Source organism: Microcebus murinus, chromosome 16, assembly GCF_040939455.1.
Source record: "Microcebus murinus isolate Inina chromosome 16, M.murinus_Inina_mat1.0, whole genome shotgun sequence".
Classification (NCBI taxonomy): domain Eukaryota; kingdom Metazoa; phylum Chordata; class Mammalia; order Primates; family Cheirogaleidae; genus Microcebus; species Microcebus murinus.
Genome location: NC_134119.1, coordinates 14745164 through 14762061, shown reverse-complemented (window position 1 = coordinate 14762061; position 16898 = coordinate 14745164). Strand labels below are relative to the sequence as shown.

Below are 16898 nucleotides of genomic sequence, written 5' to 3'. Positions count from 1 at the left end.
CCTTCAAGATAGATAAGGCAGGTATTAGTAGAGTAATACCTTTAAGATGATTCTGGCATACAGAAAGCCCTCAATAATGTCCGTTCCCTTCCTTTCCTTAAAAATGAAACTGAATAGAATTAGATGCTCATTGAGGCATCTGAATCATATAAAAGTACGTGAAGGCATAACAAATGAAAAAATAAGAAGTAATACTGTCTTAGATAACTTGTAAGTATTTACTATTATGACAAGCATTGTGTTACTTTATCTCTCAATCCATCCTTATAGTAACCCAATGAGGTAGATGTGATTATCCTTTCTGTTAAACGATACTGACAAGTGGTTAAGAGCGCAGGCTCAGAGTCTGGCTTCTGTGCTTTTTGAATCTTGGCTCTGCCAGTTACTAAGTCTATGATAACCTTAGGTAACTTACTGTTCTGTGCCTCAATTTCATCATTCTTCCAAATGGGACTGATAATTGTACCTACCATCGCAACAATATGAGTGATGCATATAACTAGTTTAAAGTAGTGCCTGGCATGTAGTAAAGTGTTTATCAATGTTGGCTAAAATAATAATATTAAATAGTGTTAACCTTAGATCTAATTAGATTACTAGTCTTTTTTTGTCACTTGCTATCTGAATGGAAAAAGCCAAAATCACTTATTTAAGTCTTTGAAAAGGGATTCTTGCCTGGCTGTTCAAAGGGCAGGTTATCCTTGAAGGGTCAACTCTGGGGAGACCTCCCTGACATGATAACTTCTATAGTCATCTCTCCTCTTGCAGAATCACTAATTTCCTGGGCTGTCAAAGCATGGAGATCTTGCTGGTGGTGTAGCATTAATCATATAGTATTCCATGTTATCTCTACTTAATTAAGGATATATCTTTAGAATAGTTCAAAGTTCCTATTTGATTTTTCAGGTGACTTGATTCTTGATGTAAGAATATCTTGTCTTCCACTCTTATATTTTTTCTGAAGTAATTACTGAAGAATCACACAGTTCTGCATTGTCCTCAATGTTTATAATAGCAATCATTTATTAAACAGAAATTTGAGGTATTGTTATATGCCCCAAACTAGCATATAACTGTTATTACATGCTAAAAATAGGATCCATGTACTAGGATATAGAGCAGAAAAATAAAGTTCTTTCCACTTGGAAGTTACATTCTAATATGGAGAAAGAGGCAAAAAAGACAAAGTCATGTCAGATAGTGGTAAGTGATATGAAGAAAATAAGGTAGTCAATAGGGAGGACTAGAAGAGTTGCTACTTTAGTTAGGATTGTTAGGGAGGACCTCTTATAGGTGACTTTGGAGGTAAGGCTTGCATAGCAAGAAAGGGCTAGTTATGTAAAGAACATTTAGGGCAGAAGGAACTCCAAGTAGAAAGCTCTTGAGAAGAGAATGAGCTTGACATAGCCAGGGACAGAAAAGGCTTGTGTGGTTACAATTCAGTGAACAAGGGAGAAATAAGTAGAAAATGGATTGTAGGCAAGAACTAGACCCGAAAGTGTCATTAGGCCAAAGATAAGGAATTTGAATTTTATTCTGATGACATCAGGAAGCCATTGGGTGTGTGATGTTGGGGAGGTGTTAAGTAGTAATATGAGATGTGAGTTATCCCTATGACTGATGTGTGGAGATTTACAAATGGGGCAAAAACCAATTAAGAAACTATTGCTATTATTCAGACAATAGATGGTGGTGGCTTCGATTAAAATTTGTTAATAGTGGAGATAGTAAGAGGTGGTTAGATTGGATATATATTTTGGTACCCCCACATCCAAAGAGCTGGAAGGACTTACTAATAATTTGGTTGTGTGGCATAAGGGAAAGAAAGATTATAAAGGATGACTCCTAAGATTGAGACTTCAGCTACTAGGTATTTGATGGTGTCGTTATGCTTGGGGACCTGTAAAAGAAGCCAAAATAGTTTGGCAAAAATTGAGGTTCTTAGAACTTTGAAGAATAAAAAATTGATCCAGAAGTTTTACAAATATTTAAAATACCTTAATTTTGTAGCTGATTATAAGACTAATGTATGTTCATCCTAGAACATGAGGAAAAACTTAGTTTTAATAGCAATTCCAAACAAAGTATTAACATTTGGGGCATTTTCTTTCAAGCCATTCTAAATAAATAAATACATATACATACATACACACACACATTCATACTCATTCTTCCAATAAATAATTATTAGGTGCCTTCTTGGAACCAAGTACTGTTGTAGGCCTCTGGAGATTCAACAGTATACACAACAAAGTCCCTGTCCCTACAAAGTATACGTTCATTTTATTTATGAAATAAGTAAAAAATGAATAAAATACAGATTTTAATAATACTATAATGCAGATAAGGGAATGAGAGAGTGATTATCTGGAGACTGCCAATATAGATTTTTCTCACACAGTTGAGTTCATCTGTAAGGATATAACTTTGTTATATGTCCTAGTGTAGTAAGATGTAGTATATGTCCTAGTGTAGTAAGAGTACCAAGTTAGTTCAGTGGGGGGAAAATACCGTTTTCAACAAATGGTGCTGGAACAACTGTATTTGCACATGCAAAGAGTGAATTTGGATCCCTGCTTCATCCTATATGCAAAATTTAACTCAAAATGAATCATAGATCTAAGTGTAAGAGCTAACGCTGTAAATCTCCTAGAAGAAAACAGGCATAAGTCTTTGTGAACTTGCATTAGGCAATTTTGTTGGTAGTTTTCTTACCATTTCAAGGCAGTGACACCAAAAGCACAGTGACAAAAAAATAGATAAATTGGACTTAACTAGGATTAAAAACCTTTGTGCATCAGAGAACATTAAGAAAGTAAAAGGCCGTGCGTGGTGGCTCACGCCTGTAATCCTAGCTCTCTGGGATGCCCAGGCGAGAGGATCGCTCGAGATCAGGAGTTCAAAACCAGCCCGAGCAAGAGCAAGACCCCGTCTCTACTAAAAATAGAAAGAAATTAATTGGACAACTAAAAATATATAGAAAAAAATTAGCCGGGCATGATGGTGCATGCCTATAGTCCCAGCTACTCGGGAGGCTGAGGCAGGAGGATTGCTTGAGCCCAGGAGTTTGAGTTTGCTGTGAGCCAGGCTGACGCCATGGCACGCACTCTATCCTGGGCAACAAAGTGAGACTCTGTCTCAAAAAAAAAAAAAAAGAAAGTGAAAAGACAACTCACAGAATGGGAGAAAATATTTGCAAATCATATATCTAACAAGGAACTTGTATGTAAAGTATATAAAAGATTCTTACAGTTGAACAATAAAAAGCCCAATCATTTGGACAAAGGATTTGATTAGACATTTCTCTAAAGATGTGCAAATGGCCAATAAGTCAATGAAAACATTCTTAACATTATTAGCCATGAGGCAAATGCAAATCAAAACCACAATGAGATACTGCTTCATACCTGCTAGATGAGCTATAATAAAAAGATGATTTTAAGAGATGTTGGCAAGGCTGTGAAGTTGGAACCCTCATACATTGCTGGTGGGAGTGTAAAATGGTGCTTCAAACAGTTTAGCAATTCCTCAAAGAGTTAAGCTTGGGAGCTACTGTATGACCCAGCAATTTCACTCCTATTTACATACCCAAGCAAAATGAAAACATGCGTACAAAAACTTGTACACAAAGGTTCATAGCAGCATTATTCACACTAGCCAAAAAGTGGAAACAACCCAATGTCTATCAGCTGATGAGTGGATAGATAAAATGTAGTATATCTGTAGAGTGGAATATTACTTGACAATAAAAAGAAGTGAAATATGTGCTACAACATGGATGAATCTTGAAAGCATGTTGAGTAAAAGAAGCCAATCACAAAAGACTATATATTTTATAATTCCATTTATATAATGTCTAGTAGAGCATTAGGTAGAGCCATAGAGACAGAAAGTAAATTAGTGGTTAGCTATGGCTGGGGTGGGTGGAAGTAGGAAAGAGTGACTGCTAATGGGTATGGGATTTCTTTTTGTGGTGTTCACAATGTTCTAAAATTAGGTTTTGGTGATGGATGCACAACTTTGTGACTAAAACCCACTGAACTTACACTTTTGGTGGGTGAATTTTATTGTAAAATATATCTATAAAAACTATTTAAATTGTTTAATGATATCATACATATATAGCGATAGTAAATCATCCCTGTTTTTTTTTTTATTATAAGAAATACTTTATAATCTTGCTTATAAATCTTTTCCTGCATTTGCATTTTTTCTTCAAAATAGAGTCCTAGATATAAAATCACTGAATCAAAAAGGGGTGTGTATGTATTTCTAATTTAAAAAATATGTCCATCGTGAAAACTTGGAAAATACAGAAAACTAGAGAGAAGATAAAAATCAGTTATGTTTCGTCTGTTAAAGATAAAATTGTAGAATTTCTTTTTCTCTATATGTTTTATATAATTGAATTACATATAACTTTATATCCTGCTTTTTTATTCACTTAAGGTAAATTATAAATATTTCCCCATGTCATTAAAAACTTTGCATAAATACGGTTTTAATAGCTACATTAAAACTATCCTGTGGATATACTATAATTTATTTTGCAGTTCTACTCTTTTTATTTATTTGGGCTGTCTGGGTTTTTTTTCTTCATTTTAAAATTTTACTTATTTTTTTATTTTGGTAGATTTAGGTGGTACAAGTGGTTTTTGGTTGCAAAGATGTATAGTGGTGATATCTGGGTTGCTGTCTGCTTTTTATCATTATGTAGGTTATTTTTCCAGAATAAATTCCTAGAAGTGGGATTACTGGGTCAAAGGGTATGGATCATTTTAAGGGTCTTTATATAAATGGCCAAATTGATTTCTGAAAGGTATTAGTGAGTATTAAATAGGATTGACTGTGGTAGAAGATGAATCTGGAAAAGTAGGTTGGTTCAGACAATAAAGGGGTTTTTATGTTCTGTTAATAAATATGGACTTTATTTTGAAGGTTTTTGGGCATTATTAAAGATTTTTAATCTTGGGGATGATATGAGATCTTGAGAATAGACGAGTGGGAATAGATTAGAAATACACATTTAAGGAGGAATTGGTAGGGCTTAGAAACGGTGTTATGGGGAAACAGAAGTAGGTCAGTTAATCAACAACATCACATCTGTTTGATATTCGTTGACATGCTAGCTAACCATCCAGAGAGAACTAAGATTGTTTAATCAAGAGAAATCTTTCACCCTTAGCTTAGTGTTTGCTTAATATGCTCTTTCTCAAAGAGGAGTACAATATTTTTTATATTCTTAAACTCGAAATAAAGATTAGATGTATGTATAAGTTTTTCTATTCAGGATCATTTACATAGAGTGAAATTCACCCTTTTTAGTAAGTTCTCCCAAGTTTTGGCAAATGTATACAGTTGTGTAAATACTACCATAATTGAAATACAGAATAATTCCTTCACTCCAAAAAATTTCTCCTATTAGTCTATTCTCTCATCTCCAACAACCACTGATCTGTTTTTTATCTCTATAGTTTTATCTTTGCAAGAATGCCATATAAATGGAATCACATGGTCATACGCTTTAAGTCTGATTTCTTTTCACTTAGCATAACACATTTGTGCATCACCAGTTCCTTTTTGTTGATGAGTTTTATTCCATTCCCCAGTGGATGGGTATATTTTAATTGTTTCCTATCCTAGTGAAGGATGAGGCAGAATATTGTGAAGATTTTTTTTTCTTTTTCTAATATTGACAAATCCTTAAACAGTCATTCTCTCTACCTTGGATAAAGCTAACAGACACATCTAATTAAGTACGTAGTGCTTTTTGAAAATTATTTCAACTGCAGACTCAAATGGCTAAAACAAGGCTGATGACTGCAGAAATTTTGAAATGTATCTTATAGCTGTAATCCCTAGTCCCTGGGCCAGTGGTGGCACTGGTCTGTGGCCTTTTCAGAAACCAGCCGCACAGCAGGAGGTGAGCAGTGGACAGGCAAGCAAGAGAAGCTTCATCTGTATTTACAGCCACTCCCCATCACTTGCATCACCACCTGAGCTCCGCCTCCTGCCAGATCAGCAGTGGCATTAGATTCTCATAGGAGCTCAAACCCTACTGTAAAGTGTGCATACGAGGGATCTAGGTGGTGCACTCATGAGAATCTAATGCCTGATGATCTGAGGTGGAGCTGAGGCAGTGATGTTAGCGCTGGGGAGCAGCTGCAAATACAGATTATCATTAGCAGAGAGGTTTGAATGCACAGTAAAAGTAATGCGCTTCAATCATCCTGAAACCACCCCTGGTTTGTGGAAAAAATTGTCTTCCATGGCTTCAATCATCCTGAAACCACCCCTGGTTTGTGGAAAAAATTGTCTTCCATGAAACCAGTCCTTGGTGCCAAAAAGCTTGGGAACCACTGTTTTATAGGATATTGACTACATAAAGGTCATGCTTTTTGCATGTTGATTAACATATGCATTAATGTCTTTTATGTAGCATTCATCTTGAAATTAAGTGATGCTTACATACTAGACATTTTTAAAAATAAAAAGTACATATCCACAAGTTTTAAAACAAATACTAAATAAAATATATAACCTTTATTGATTAAGTAACTATTTAGTTAGCTTCACAATTCTGAGTAGATGGGGGATTATGTGTATGTGTGTTAGGCAGGGGGATTGATAAAGATACTAAGAGTTCTTAAGCACAGTCTGGTGAGCGATTCAACTAACAGTTAATCACAGTACTAGATCATACTATGATAGAAATAAATGTGTTTGTACATGGAAGGATCATGTAATTTAGAGATGGTGATTGGGGCCAAGTAGGGATTTGCTTTTCCAGAGAAGGTTATGTTGGAGCTGACCGTGGAGGATTTGAATAACAAGTGAAGAGGAGGAAGGTAAAGCATCACAAGAGAGCATGGTGTATTCAGGGAATTGTAAAGAGTTGTGCATGACTGGAATCAAGGGGTACATGTCAGGGAGAAGTGGGAAAGGATGCTAGAGATAGGGCAGGGCTTGACAAACCATTGAAAGAAAACTAATGGCATAGGACTATTTGCCTATCATCCCTGGATTGCTTTTGCCTCCTCCACTCCATTTTTTAAATCTAGGAGTTTTTTTTTGTTTGTTTATTTGTTTGTTTTAAATCTCATCTACTTTGGCTATTGAGATGATTTTTCTGACTTGTTTGAAGGTTTTTTCCTTCTTGGTGGGGTGGGGAGGTTGGTTTATAGAATTTAGGTTATTAAGTGAACCTTACTTTTTCCAACTAAGTAAGGTTTAACCATGAAAATGTTTTGGTGGAACTCTTTAAACATTAATATATAGCAAATAGAATTGCTATTTGGTCTGCATAGGCTATCATCCTCAAGGACATTATCTGTACTTTGCTCTAGGTGAAATAGGATTTCTATAATTGGAAATTGGTGGTAAATTTAACATATTTACCTTGTTTTTAGAGGGATGAACCAGTGTATTAAGGCAGAACATTAACTTGGAACATTTTCTGGATCACTGGTAGCCTATTAATGACTGTGCAAATTAGAAAATGGTGTTCCTGCTGGGCGATGCAGCCTCAGGAGACAAGCAGGTGGCACTCCTCCAAATAGTTACAGTTCTGCAGGTGTATACCTTGGCTAGTGGAACATGAACTTGAATTCAGTTCTGTCTTGCCCTTTTCGCTAGGCACCCTTAAGCAAGGCACAATCAGAAAGATTATAGGCAACAGCTCTACACATTTTGAACTTACCAAGAGATTGGGGCTTTGTTGTGTGCTTGCTTGACTAATACAGACATACTTTGTTTTATTGCACTTTGCTTTATTGTTTTATGCTTTATAAATATTCCAATTTTTACAAATTGAAGGTTTGTGGCAACTCTGTATCAAGATAGTCTGTTGGCACCATTTTTCCAAAAGCATGAGCTCATTTGTATCTCTTTATCAGCATTTTTAGCACTAAAGTATTTTTAATTAAGGTATGTACATAGTATTTTTAATTTTTTCTTTTTTGAGACAGGGTCTCACTTTGTTACCCTGGCTAGAGTGCAGTGGCATTATGATAGCTCATTCTAGCCTCAAACTCCTGGGCTCAAGTAATCCTCCTGACTCAGCCTCCCGAGTAGCTGGGACTGCAGGCATGGCTAATTTTTCTTTTCTTTTTTTTTTTTTTGGTAGAGACTGGGTCTTGTTCTTGCTCAGGCTGGTCTCTAACTCCTGGCCTCAGGCAGTCCTCCTAAAGTGCTAGGATTACAGGCATGAGCTATGGTGCCCGGCCTGTACATTGTATTTTTTAGATATAATGCTATTGCACACTTAACAGACCATAGAAGAATGTGGTAATAACTTTTATATGCACTGGAAAACTGAAAAATGTGTGATGTGCTTTATTGTGGTATTTGCTTTACTGCTATAGTGTGGAACTGAACCCGAAATATCTCCAAGGTATGCCTGTCTATACTGGGGAGGGATAGATTTTAGGACAAAACCTATTGGCTCACCTTATAGGTCCCAGGTTTCATCATTGTGGATTTTTATTTATAGCTGCAGATGATACTTGTGCCTAGAATGGTAGGAGGTAGTATAATTGAGTCTTGCAGTGTTAAGAGGACTGTTACTGTTCTCTTTGCTGTTGCATGTCTCTGCTATTTAAGCATTTAATAGTCAGGGAAAGAAAGAAGAAGTACACATCAAATGTCAGATTTGTTGTTAATTCATAGTTCTGGGCATCAGAGAATAAATAGAAATTACTGTTTCTATGGCGGGGGAAGGTGGCTCACGACTGTAATCCTAGCACTCTGGGAGGCCAAGGCGGGCGGATTGCTCAAGGTCAGGAATTTGAAACCAATCTGAGCAAGAGTGAGACCCCTGTCTCTACTATAAATAGAAAGAAATTAATTGGCCAACTAATATATATAGAAAAAATTAGCCGGGCATGGTGGCACATGCCTGTAGTCCCAGCTACTTGGGAGGCTGAGGCAGCAGAATCGCTTGAGTCCAGGAGATTGAGGTTGCTGTGAGCTAGGCTGACGCCACGGCACTCACTCTAGCCTGGGCAACAAAGTGAGACTCCAAAAAAAAAAAAGAAAGAAATTACTGTTTCCAGTATCAGTTTTAAGTTGTCTGGATTTCTTTATCTATAGCATTCCATTATCCAAAGGTTTCAGTAAAAATTGGCCACATAGATAATCAGAGTTGAAGAAGCTCTAACCAGATTTTCTGGTTAATAATAAGAATCTTTGCTTACTGAATAGTACCATTGCCAGGCACTGTACTTAGGTACCCTGTGTGTGTTGTCTTTTCAGATTTCTTGAGTTAGCAATACCATAATTTACATTTTACAGGTGATGAAACTGAGGTTTAGAGAAGTTAGTTAACGTGCTCAGATTGTAAGATTTTTAGAAGTCTGATTCAACCTTGTGGTATGCTTTATGCTTTCTCCTCTGGTTAGAAAGGTCTTCTGAGGTGAAATATGTTCGAAATTCTGTTTATAAGGAGACCATGGTTTCTTAAAAAAAAAAATTTCTGTGTCTGACTTCCTTAATTTATTTAGAAAACATATTCTCAGTTAATTTTAAAATTCATCTGAAATAGCCCTATGTGTAATATTACATAAAATGAAGTTACCTTTATTGCTATTATATAAACCATTATTAAAGTATTAAATCCATTATTTCAGCTCTTCTTCAGTAGCCAGGGTTTTTTTTCCCTCAAGGAATAATAGAACTTTTGTTATGCCTTCTGTAAGAATTAAAGTCTTTGCTTAAAGTCAAGCCCTCTTCTATGAAACTTTATGATCATTCTTCATTTTGGTTGTTTTGACGCTTCTAAATTAACACTCAGAATATGTACTTTAAACAAAAAGTTTATCTGAATTTCCTCAAAATTTCTTCCTTTCTCTCAGAAACAGTCAACCATAATTATAGTAAAATAGAATTGAAATCCTCACCTTTGGAGGCAATATTCTGTCATTACATAATGTGATAAGAGGTTCCTGATGACAGGAGTAATCAATAAAGCTAAGTAATATATTGTTTTCCAAGGTAGGAAATGATGTCGTTTTATGAATTTCTTTACCCAAAACATACTGTTGTAGAATTAAGAGAGGTAATTTTGTGTTAATTTTATGTGTTAAATTATTTAAAATAAAATTAAAAATTTAGTTCCTCAATTTTATTATGTGCTCAGTAGCCACTGATGGTAGTGGCTACTATGTTAGTGCAGAAAAAGAACATTTGCATCATTGCAGAAAGTTCTATCGGACAGGACGGCTCTCTAGAACAGTGCGACTAAGGATTTAGTAATTCATGGTCAGGCTTCATGGTTGTGGTGGGGAGGTCTTAACATTCATTTATGTGTAATTACCTATATCCTCTTTTCAGTATGATGACCAGGCCAGAAAGAACTACAGTTTAACCTCTCCAAAGAATAAACCCTACAGAAATCTAAGCGTAAGGGGGGTGGGGGGGTGGTAGGGTAGAGTTCCGGAAGGGGGATGTAGGGATCTAAGTTCTGCTCAAACTAATTCCACTCATTCTTCCTAATTTGAAACTACATATTTATTGGGATTATGTTCTTAATTTCTTTTTTATACTTTCAGTATTTCATACAAGCTCTGCCAGAGGAGACTCATGTAGGTTTGGGATCTATTATACTTCATGAACAAGTTAAAAACTAGTAGTCAAGTAAGATAAAATGCAGTGAAGTATTTAACAGCTACTATTTTGACACGGGGGTGGAGCTCTAGGATAGCAGCTGTTATTCTCCAGTGGTTACTGGTACAGAACACGGAGAAACTGAAGTTGTGGATAGCATATCTTTTTAAGGTAATCACAGAGCTCTTGTTATGATAGCAATCTATTTTTGCTCTCAAGATTTTTCTTCCCAACTGTGCAGCAGATTTTGGTGCTATGTCAGGCTGTCCTTTAATGGTCTTTATTGTTAAAACTGTTTTTGAATATCAATAACTTTTAAAAAATAAATTTAAAATCAAAACTGGATTAGATTTTGCTTTTTAAGATACACTTTAGATTTCTCAACAGCGGAACAAGTTAGTCTTAATAATCTAATGTTTTAGACAAATATTTAAAAAATTGGACTGATGGGAGAAGACCTTTTTCTACTAGGTGAAAGCACAATGTAAAGATAAAGAACAAATGGTTCTGTATATTATTGTTACAACCATTCTTGTTTTGTTTTAAGATTCACCATGATGTTGCTTTGTGATAATAAATCCATCAAAATTAATACAGAAATTTTTTTTTTTCTTTTTGAGACAAGAGTCTTGCTCTCTTGCGCCAGCTAGGGTGTAGTGGCATCATCATAGCTCACTGCAACCTCAAACTCCTGGGCCCAAGCGATCCTTCTGCTTCAGCCTCCTGAGTAGCTGGGACTACAGGTGCATGCCACTCTGCCCAGCTAATTTTTCTATTTTTAGTAGAGACCAAGTCTTGCTCTTGCTCTGGCTGGTTTTAAACTCCTGAGCTCAAGCAGTCCTCCCTCCTTGGCCTCCCAGAGTGGTAGGCTTATAGACATGAGCCACTGTGCCTGGTCGATCTCCAAGATATTAATAAACTGCAGTTTTTTAAGGATTATTTTATCTTCTTTCCATCCCACTAATCTTTACCCCAGATTTCCAATTCACTCACTAAAGTCAAAGGTATAAAAGAGCCACCAGCTTGTTGAGAGATGTGCTGTCACTAGGAGACTCCCATTTAGAGGAAGGGAGTAGCGCTGGGCATTGTTGGGCCAGGCTTTATTTCCTGCTTCCTTAGTCAGCTCTCATGGTTTTAGTTTTACTGTATAAAAATCATTATCAAGAATCTAGGGACCAGTTGTTCAGTGTTCATTTCTTCCATGTCAATGCTATTTCTAGGATGTACTAAGTAAACAAAGTTATAGCGAACTTAAGTATATTCATTGACTGTAACATACACTTTCCCTTGTGGTTTTTTGATTATTTGCATAGCCATAAATTATTATTATAATGTTACTAGGTATGAAGAACCATATTGCTCTAATATTAAAGTCTTTAAAGCCACCAAGGTGGAAAGATTAGAAAGTAAGCATTTGGCAACATTAATCAGTCTCCTAATTACCAAACTGAATCCTTCCTTTCCACCCTCCTTTTCCCAGTTCAGTGATTGTCAAGGACAATTGATTGTACCTATGTAGTGTCAACACCCATCCCATCCTCTCCTTAGTACTGTTGTCACTAACCTAGTAAGTATTTAACACCTCTTGCCTTGCTTGCTGAACTAGCCTTTTAGCTGGTTTCCCTTATGCATGGCTTACAGTTCTCTTATACATGGCTTGATATGTTTTCCAAAAGCACAACTCTGGTCATCTTACAGTTTCTTTTTAAAAATATCCATTATCTCCAGACTTCTGAGCCTGCTGCCATTGGAGGCCTTTTCCACTTAAACTCAGTCCAAATGTCCGATTTCCTTCTCCATTATCTTCCTCTCATATTGTATTTGCTGGATTCCCTTTGTCAGGAACTGTCTTTTCATCCTTTCAGACCCCTTGTTTTGGAGTGCTTCAAGTCATTTTCCATGCTTCCCCGCTCCTCTTCCATTTAAGTGCTAACTTCTTTAAATTCCTTTCCATTGGAGTCTATCAGGGAATAATGAATGTTCTACCAAGTATTAAAGCTTTATATTTAATATATTCTGTCTTTATCTTCTTCATTAGTGAAACTTTCTTAGTGGGTCTCATTTGTCTTTGATTTCTTTCAGGGGAACACAATAATGAATGAGACAGACATAGTCTATCTTAAGGAATTTATAGTCCTTTTGGAACTTATAGCCTTCTTTAGAGAGACAGACATTAATTAAATAATTTTAAAGATAGAGCACTGAATCTGTGGTAAGTGCTATGGGGTAGAGATAGGTGATCTCATGGGAGTGTGTGGTAGTAGTTCGGACCCAGATGATGTTTCTGCAAACTGAGATTGATCTGAGATCTAAAGAGTGAATTAGCCAAAGAACTGTAGAGAAGTGCTACGTCCAGGCAGAGTATACAGTATGAGTAAAGGCCCTGAAGTGGGAAGGAGCATGATACATGCAAACAACTGAAAAAGGCGGCCAGGGTAGTGAGAGACAGAGAGTGTGTGCCGTAAGATAAGGCCAGAGAGGTGGGTAGCATATTAAAATATTATTGCTGTTTTTACCCTCAGATCAATGGAAAGCAATTGAAATGTCTTAAGTGTGGTGATTGGATTCATGTTTCACATCTTTGGCTACAGCGTAGAGAATAAATTGGAGGGTAGACGTGATTGGCAGTGGGTATGGGCAGTCTTATTGTATTAGATTACAGCGGTCCCAACCTTTTTGGCCCCAGGGACTGGTTTCATGGAAGATGATTTTTCCATGGACCAGGATGGTTTTGGGATGATTCAAATGCATTACATTGATTGTGCAGTCAAACTTCTTTGCTAATGATAATCTGTATTTGCAGCCGCTCCCCAGTGCTAGCATCGCCGCCTCAGCTCCACCTTAGATCATCAGGCATTAGATTCTCTAAGAAGCACACAACCTAGATTCCTTGCATGCACAGTTAACAGTAGGGTTGGAGCTCCTGTGAGACTGTAATGCCGCTGCTAATCTGACTGGAGGTGGAGCTTATGTGGCAATGCGAGTGATGGGGAGCTGCTGTAAATACAGATGAAGAGTCATTTGTGCGTGAATAACAAGTATAACGTTATAAAAGGTTAAGTCATCCTCTTTGTTATAGCAGTGATTATTTTCTTATTCTAATCTTAAATTAAAACTTGCAGATTTAGTGTAGAGTCACAAAAAAAAGAAATAAAACTTGCAGATTTTAGAAACAATTTTAATGGCAAGTGACTAATAATGTTATTAAATATTGATCACATAATTTTGAAATGTGAATAGATCAAAAATCTTGTCATAATTCTTCTTTTATTAGAGAAAGAGACGCTATAGAATGGAATTTTCCCAACCTAGCAGTTGCGATTGTCTACTGTGAATTATGAAAGGAATTTTATGTATCATTAAATATACAAACTGTGGAGGTAATCTATCCCCAGTCAAGGCTCTCAGCAACCTACCTATATAAAAAGAAAAATAATCCAGTACCTTAAGAAGCATTTCTTTCTAGGTTTTAACATAGGAGAGGCGGTTGCAGCTGAATCTTTCCTTACCTCTACATAATAGTGATGAATGACTTATATATGTGATCTTTTAAAAAGTTTGATGTCTAAAATTACTAGTGATTACTGCTTAGATTTTCTAATTGGATAATGCATATGCTATCTATAAGAAGTTAAATAGTGTTTCACATTTGGCACAATAAAAATTGTAAGCCTTTTATTTATTTTCTCATTATAGGCCTCAGGAGTGCAAGTTGCTGATGAAGTATGTCGCATTTTTTATGACATGAAAGTTAGGAAATGCTCCACACCAGAAGAAATCAAAAAAAGAAAGAAGGCTGTCATTTTTTGTCTCAGTGCAGACAAAAAGTGCATCATTGTAGAAGAAGGCAAAGAGATCTTGGTTGGAGATGTTGGTGTAACCATAACTGATCCTTTCAAGCATTTTGTGGGAATGCTTCCTGAAAAAGATTGTCGCTATGCTTTATATGATGCAAGCTTTGAAACCAAGGAATCCAGAAAAGAAGAGTTGATGTTTTTTTTGTGGTAAGCCCATGTTAGGAATGTTGAGCCACTGTGAAATTTATTAAGAGAATTACTTTCTTATTGTCAGCACTTGGAGAACCAGATCTGGGACCAAAGTAATTTATATTCACGCTATTTACAGTTATCATCATTTAATTTTTGTTCACAAGGTTTCATAATCTTAGCTGAGTTGGTATTCATGAGACCAAAACTAAATTGACTGCTCTTTGTCTACTTGAAAGAATATGATTTTTAATAATGGATTTTTTGGGGTGGGGGAAGGGCAGGAGGCAGGTTTCTATGCATCCTCTGAATTTAGTGCTTTTATAAGCTAAAATTTCCTACTTTTGTTAAATTTCCTACTTACAAGCCAAAACCCTGCTTTTCCAACATGCAGTGCCAGGAACCAGCCTCACACTCTTTTTAAACACACACCCTTTACTTGTGTCTCTATGGTTTGTTACTTTTGAAGAAGTTAGTGCTGTTTCTTCCCCACTCTAATTTGCTCTGCATTTCACACTGTCTGATGTGAAGAGCTGATGCATGGAGTGTCCCAATGAAGGGAGGAAATCCCCCTGAGTCACCAAGTGGATTCTTAGCTTTGTGGGAATGAATTTGAGAGCAAGTCAACTAGCTATAGGAAAGTTTTATTGAGACAGAAACAAGACAGCAGATCCTACTCCACAGACAGAGTAGGGGGTCCTCTCCTGAGCAGGAGGGAGGAGGACCCCTTATGAGGCAATGGTAACATTGTTATGTGTTCAAAAATTCTGTTAGGAACAGCTGTACCTGACCAGCATTGTCTTGAGGTCAGGCCATAAAGGTTAATCATAAACTGTTGTCACAGAAAGGTAAGCATAGTTTGTGAGTCATCTAGCTTAGTAAATTCATCCATAGTTGGGTGGTCCAGGGCTGGCAACTTGCTGGCAAATTCCTTTTTCAGGGTGGTTAGGGTCTGATATCCGTCACAATGGCTGTACTCAGGTGCTCTTGATCTACCATTTCTGCCTTATCCCTACATTATAGCCACTAGCTGCATATGGCCATTTAAATTTTAATTAATTAACATTAAAAATTCAGTTTCTTAGTTGAATGAATTACCACATTTCAAATGCTCAGTAGCCACATGTGATTAGTGGCCACCTTGTTAGGTAGCACAGATATACATTTCCATCATCACAGAGAGATCCTTTGGACAGTATTGCTCTAGATAGTGCTATAAAGTGATTTTACATTGCCTTTTTCTTGAAATGCTGTTGAAATTAGTTATTCTGATCTTTCAAGTAAGTCAGTATATAGATTGAGCTTTAGATGAAAGTTATACCTGTACCCCTCATTTAATTTATATTACACTAGATTCCTTGATATGCCCAGTAGCCACATAGAGTATTCTCTGGCTTCCAAGGGAAAGTAGAAGTAACACCCTCTGATATGGTGGGGAGAGGTGGTTCAAGGCTTCTTTTGATACTTTGTAAGACAGGGAGGGACTTAGCTCTTAGCTGTGTGCCACCAGCAGCTTGGCAGGTAAGGGGCATGGGGCTAGGAGTTTAAAAGGATCGAGATTTAAAAGGAAAGTAACTGTAGATTGTACACTGCGATTCCATTTCAGTAAGCTTTTATTGCACTTGATTAAACCAGGTTACTGTGAGGAGTGCAAGTATGCGGTCAGGTGTATGTTTGGGGCAGCTTACTGTTCATGGAGGCTGGTACATAAAGATGATAATTGATAAGACTTAAAATTAGCACAATTTTGATTTGAATGAAGGCACATTTATTTCTACTACATGCCAGGTATTGTACTGGGGACTTGGAAAACAGCTGTGAATAAAACACTTACAGTCTCTGCCCTTCTGGGACTGACAGCTGAGTAGCAGATATGCCAGCTAACGGTTCAGGCTTTTAAAAACTGGTCAATACTTCCTTCCCTTCCTTTGCAATTTTTTTCCTACTTTTTTAAATGTATTTTTCCACTGTGAAACTATACATTCTTATAAAATAACATTGGAAAATAAAAGTAGAAAGATGAAAAAGAAATTGTTGGCGTAGTAGTTTATTTTGCACTATTATTTATTTTAAAGAATAAAGAATAAAGCCTTATTATAGGCATTTTCCCTAACAAGCTCTGCCAGGGCCTATGGAGTGGCTCTTAAAGTATTTTAACAATCTGGTTAGAGTAAAATCAGAACAGCTAATACTTTTTCATGTTTTTGACCTATTTGCATGAGAAAAGTACACACTTTGTAGCTCAAACATCTGCCAGTCCTGAGGTTGTGATGGCTTTGCCTCCCTCACTGGACCTTAGAAGTGGGAGGA

The 16898-nt window shown here is 36.6% G+C and overlaps 1 protein-coding gene across 1 annotated transcript in view; it reads left to right on the top strand.

Moving 5' to 3' along the window:
* The window catches only part of DSTN (destrin, actin depolymerizing factor), a 29848-nt gene that overhangs the window by 8123 nt on the left and 4827 nt on the right, over positions 1-16898 (top strand). Inside the window, exon 2 of the mRNA XM_012759534.3 lies at positions 14299-14606. Coding sequence (XP_012614988.1) covers positions 14299-14606 — 308 coding nt within the window. The remainder of the gene's footprint in view (positions 1-14298; positions 14607-16898) is intronic.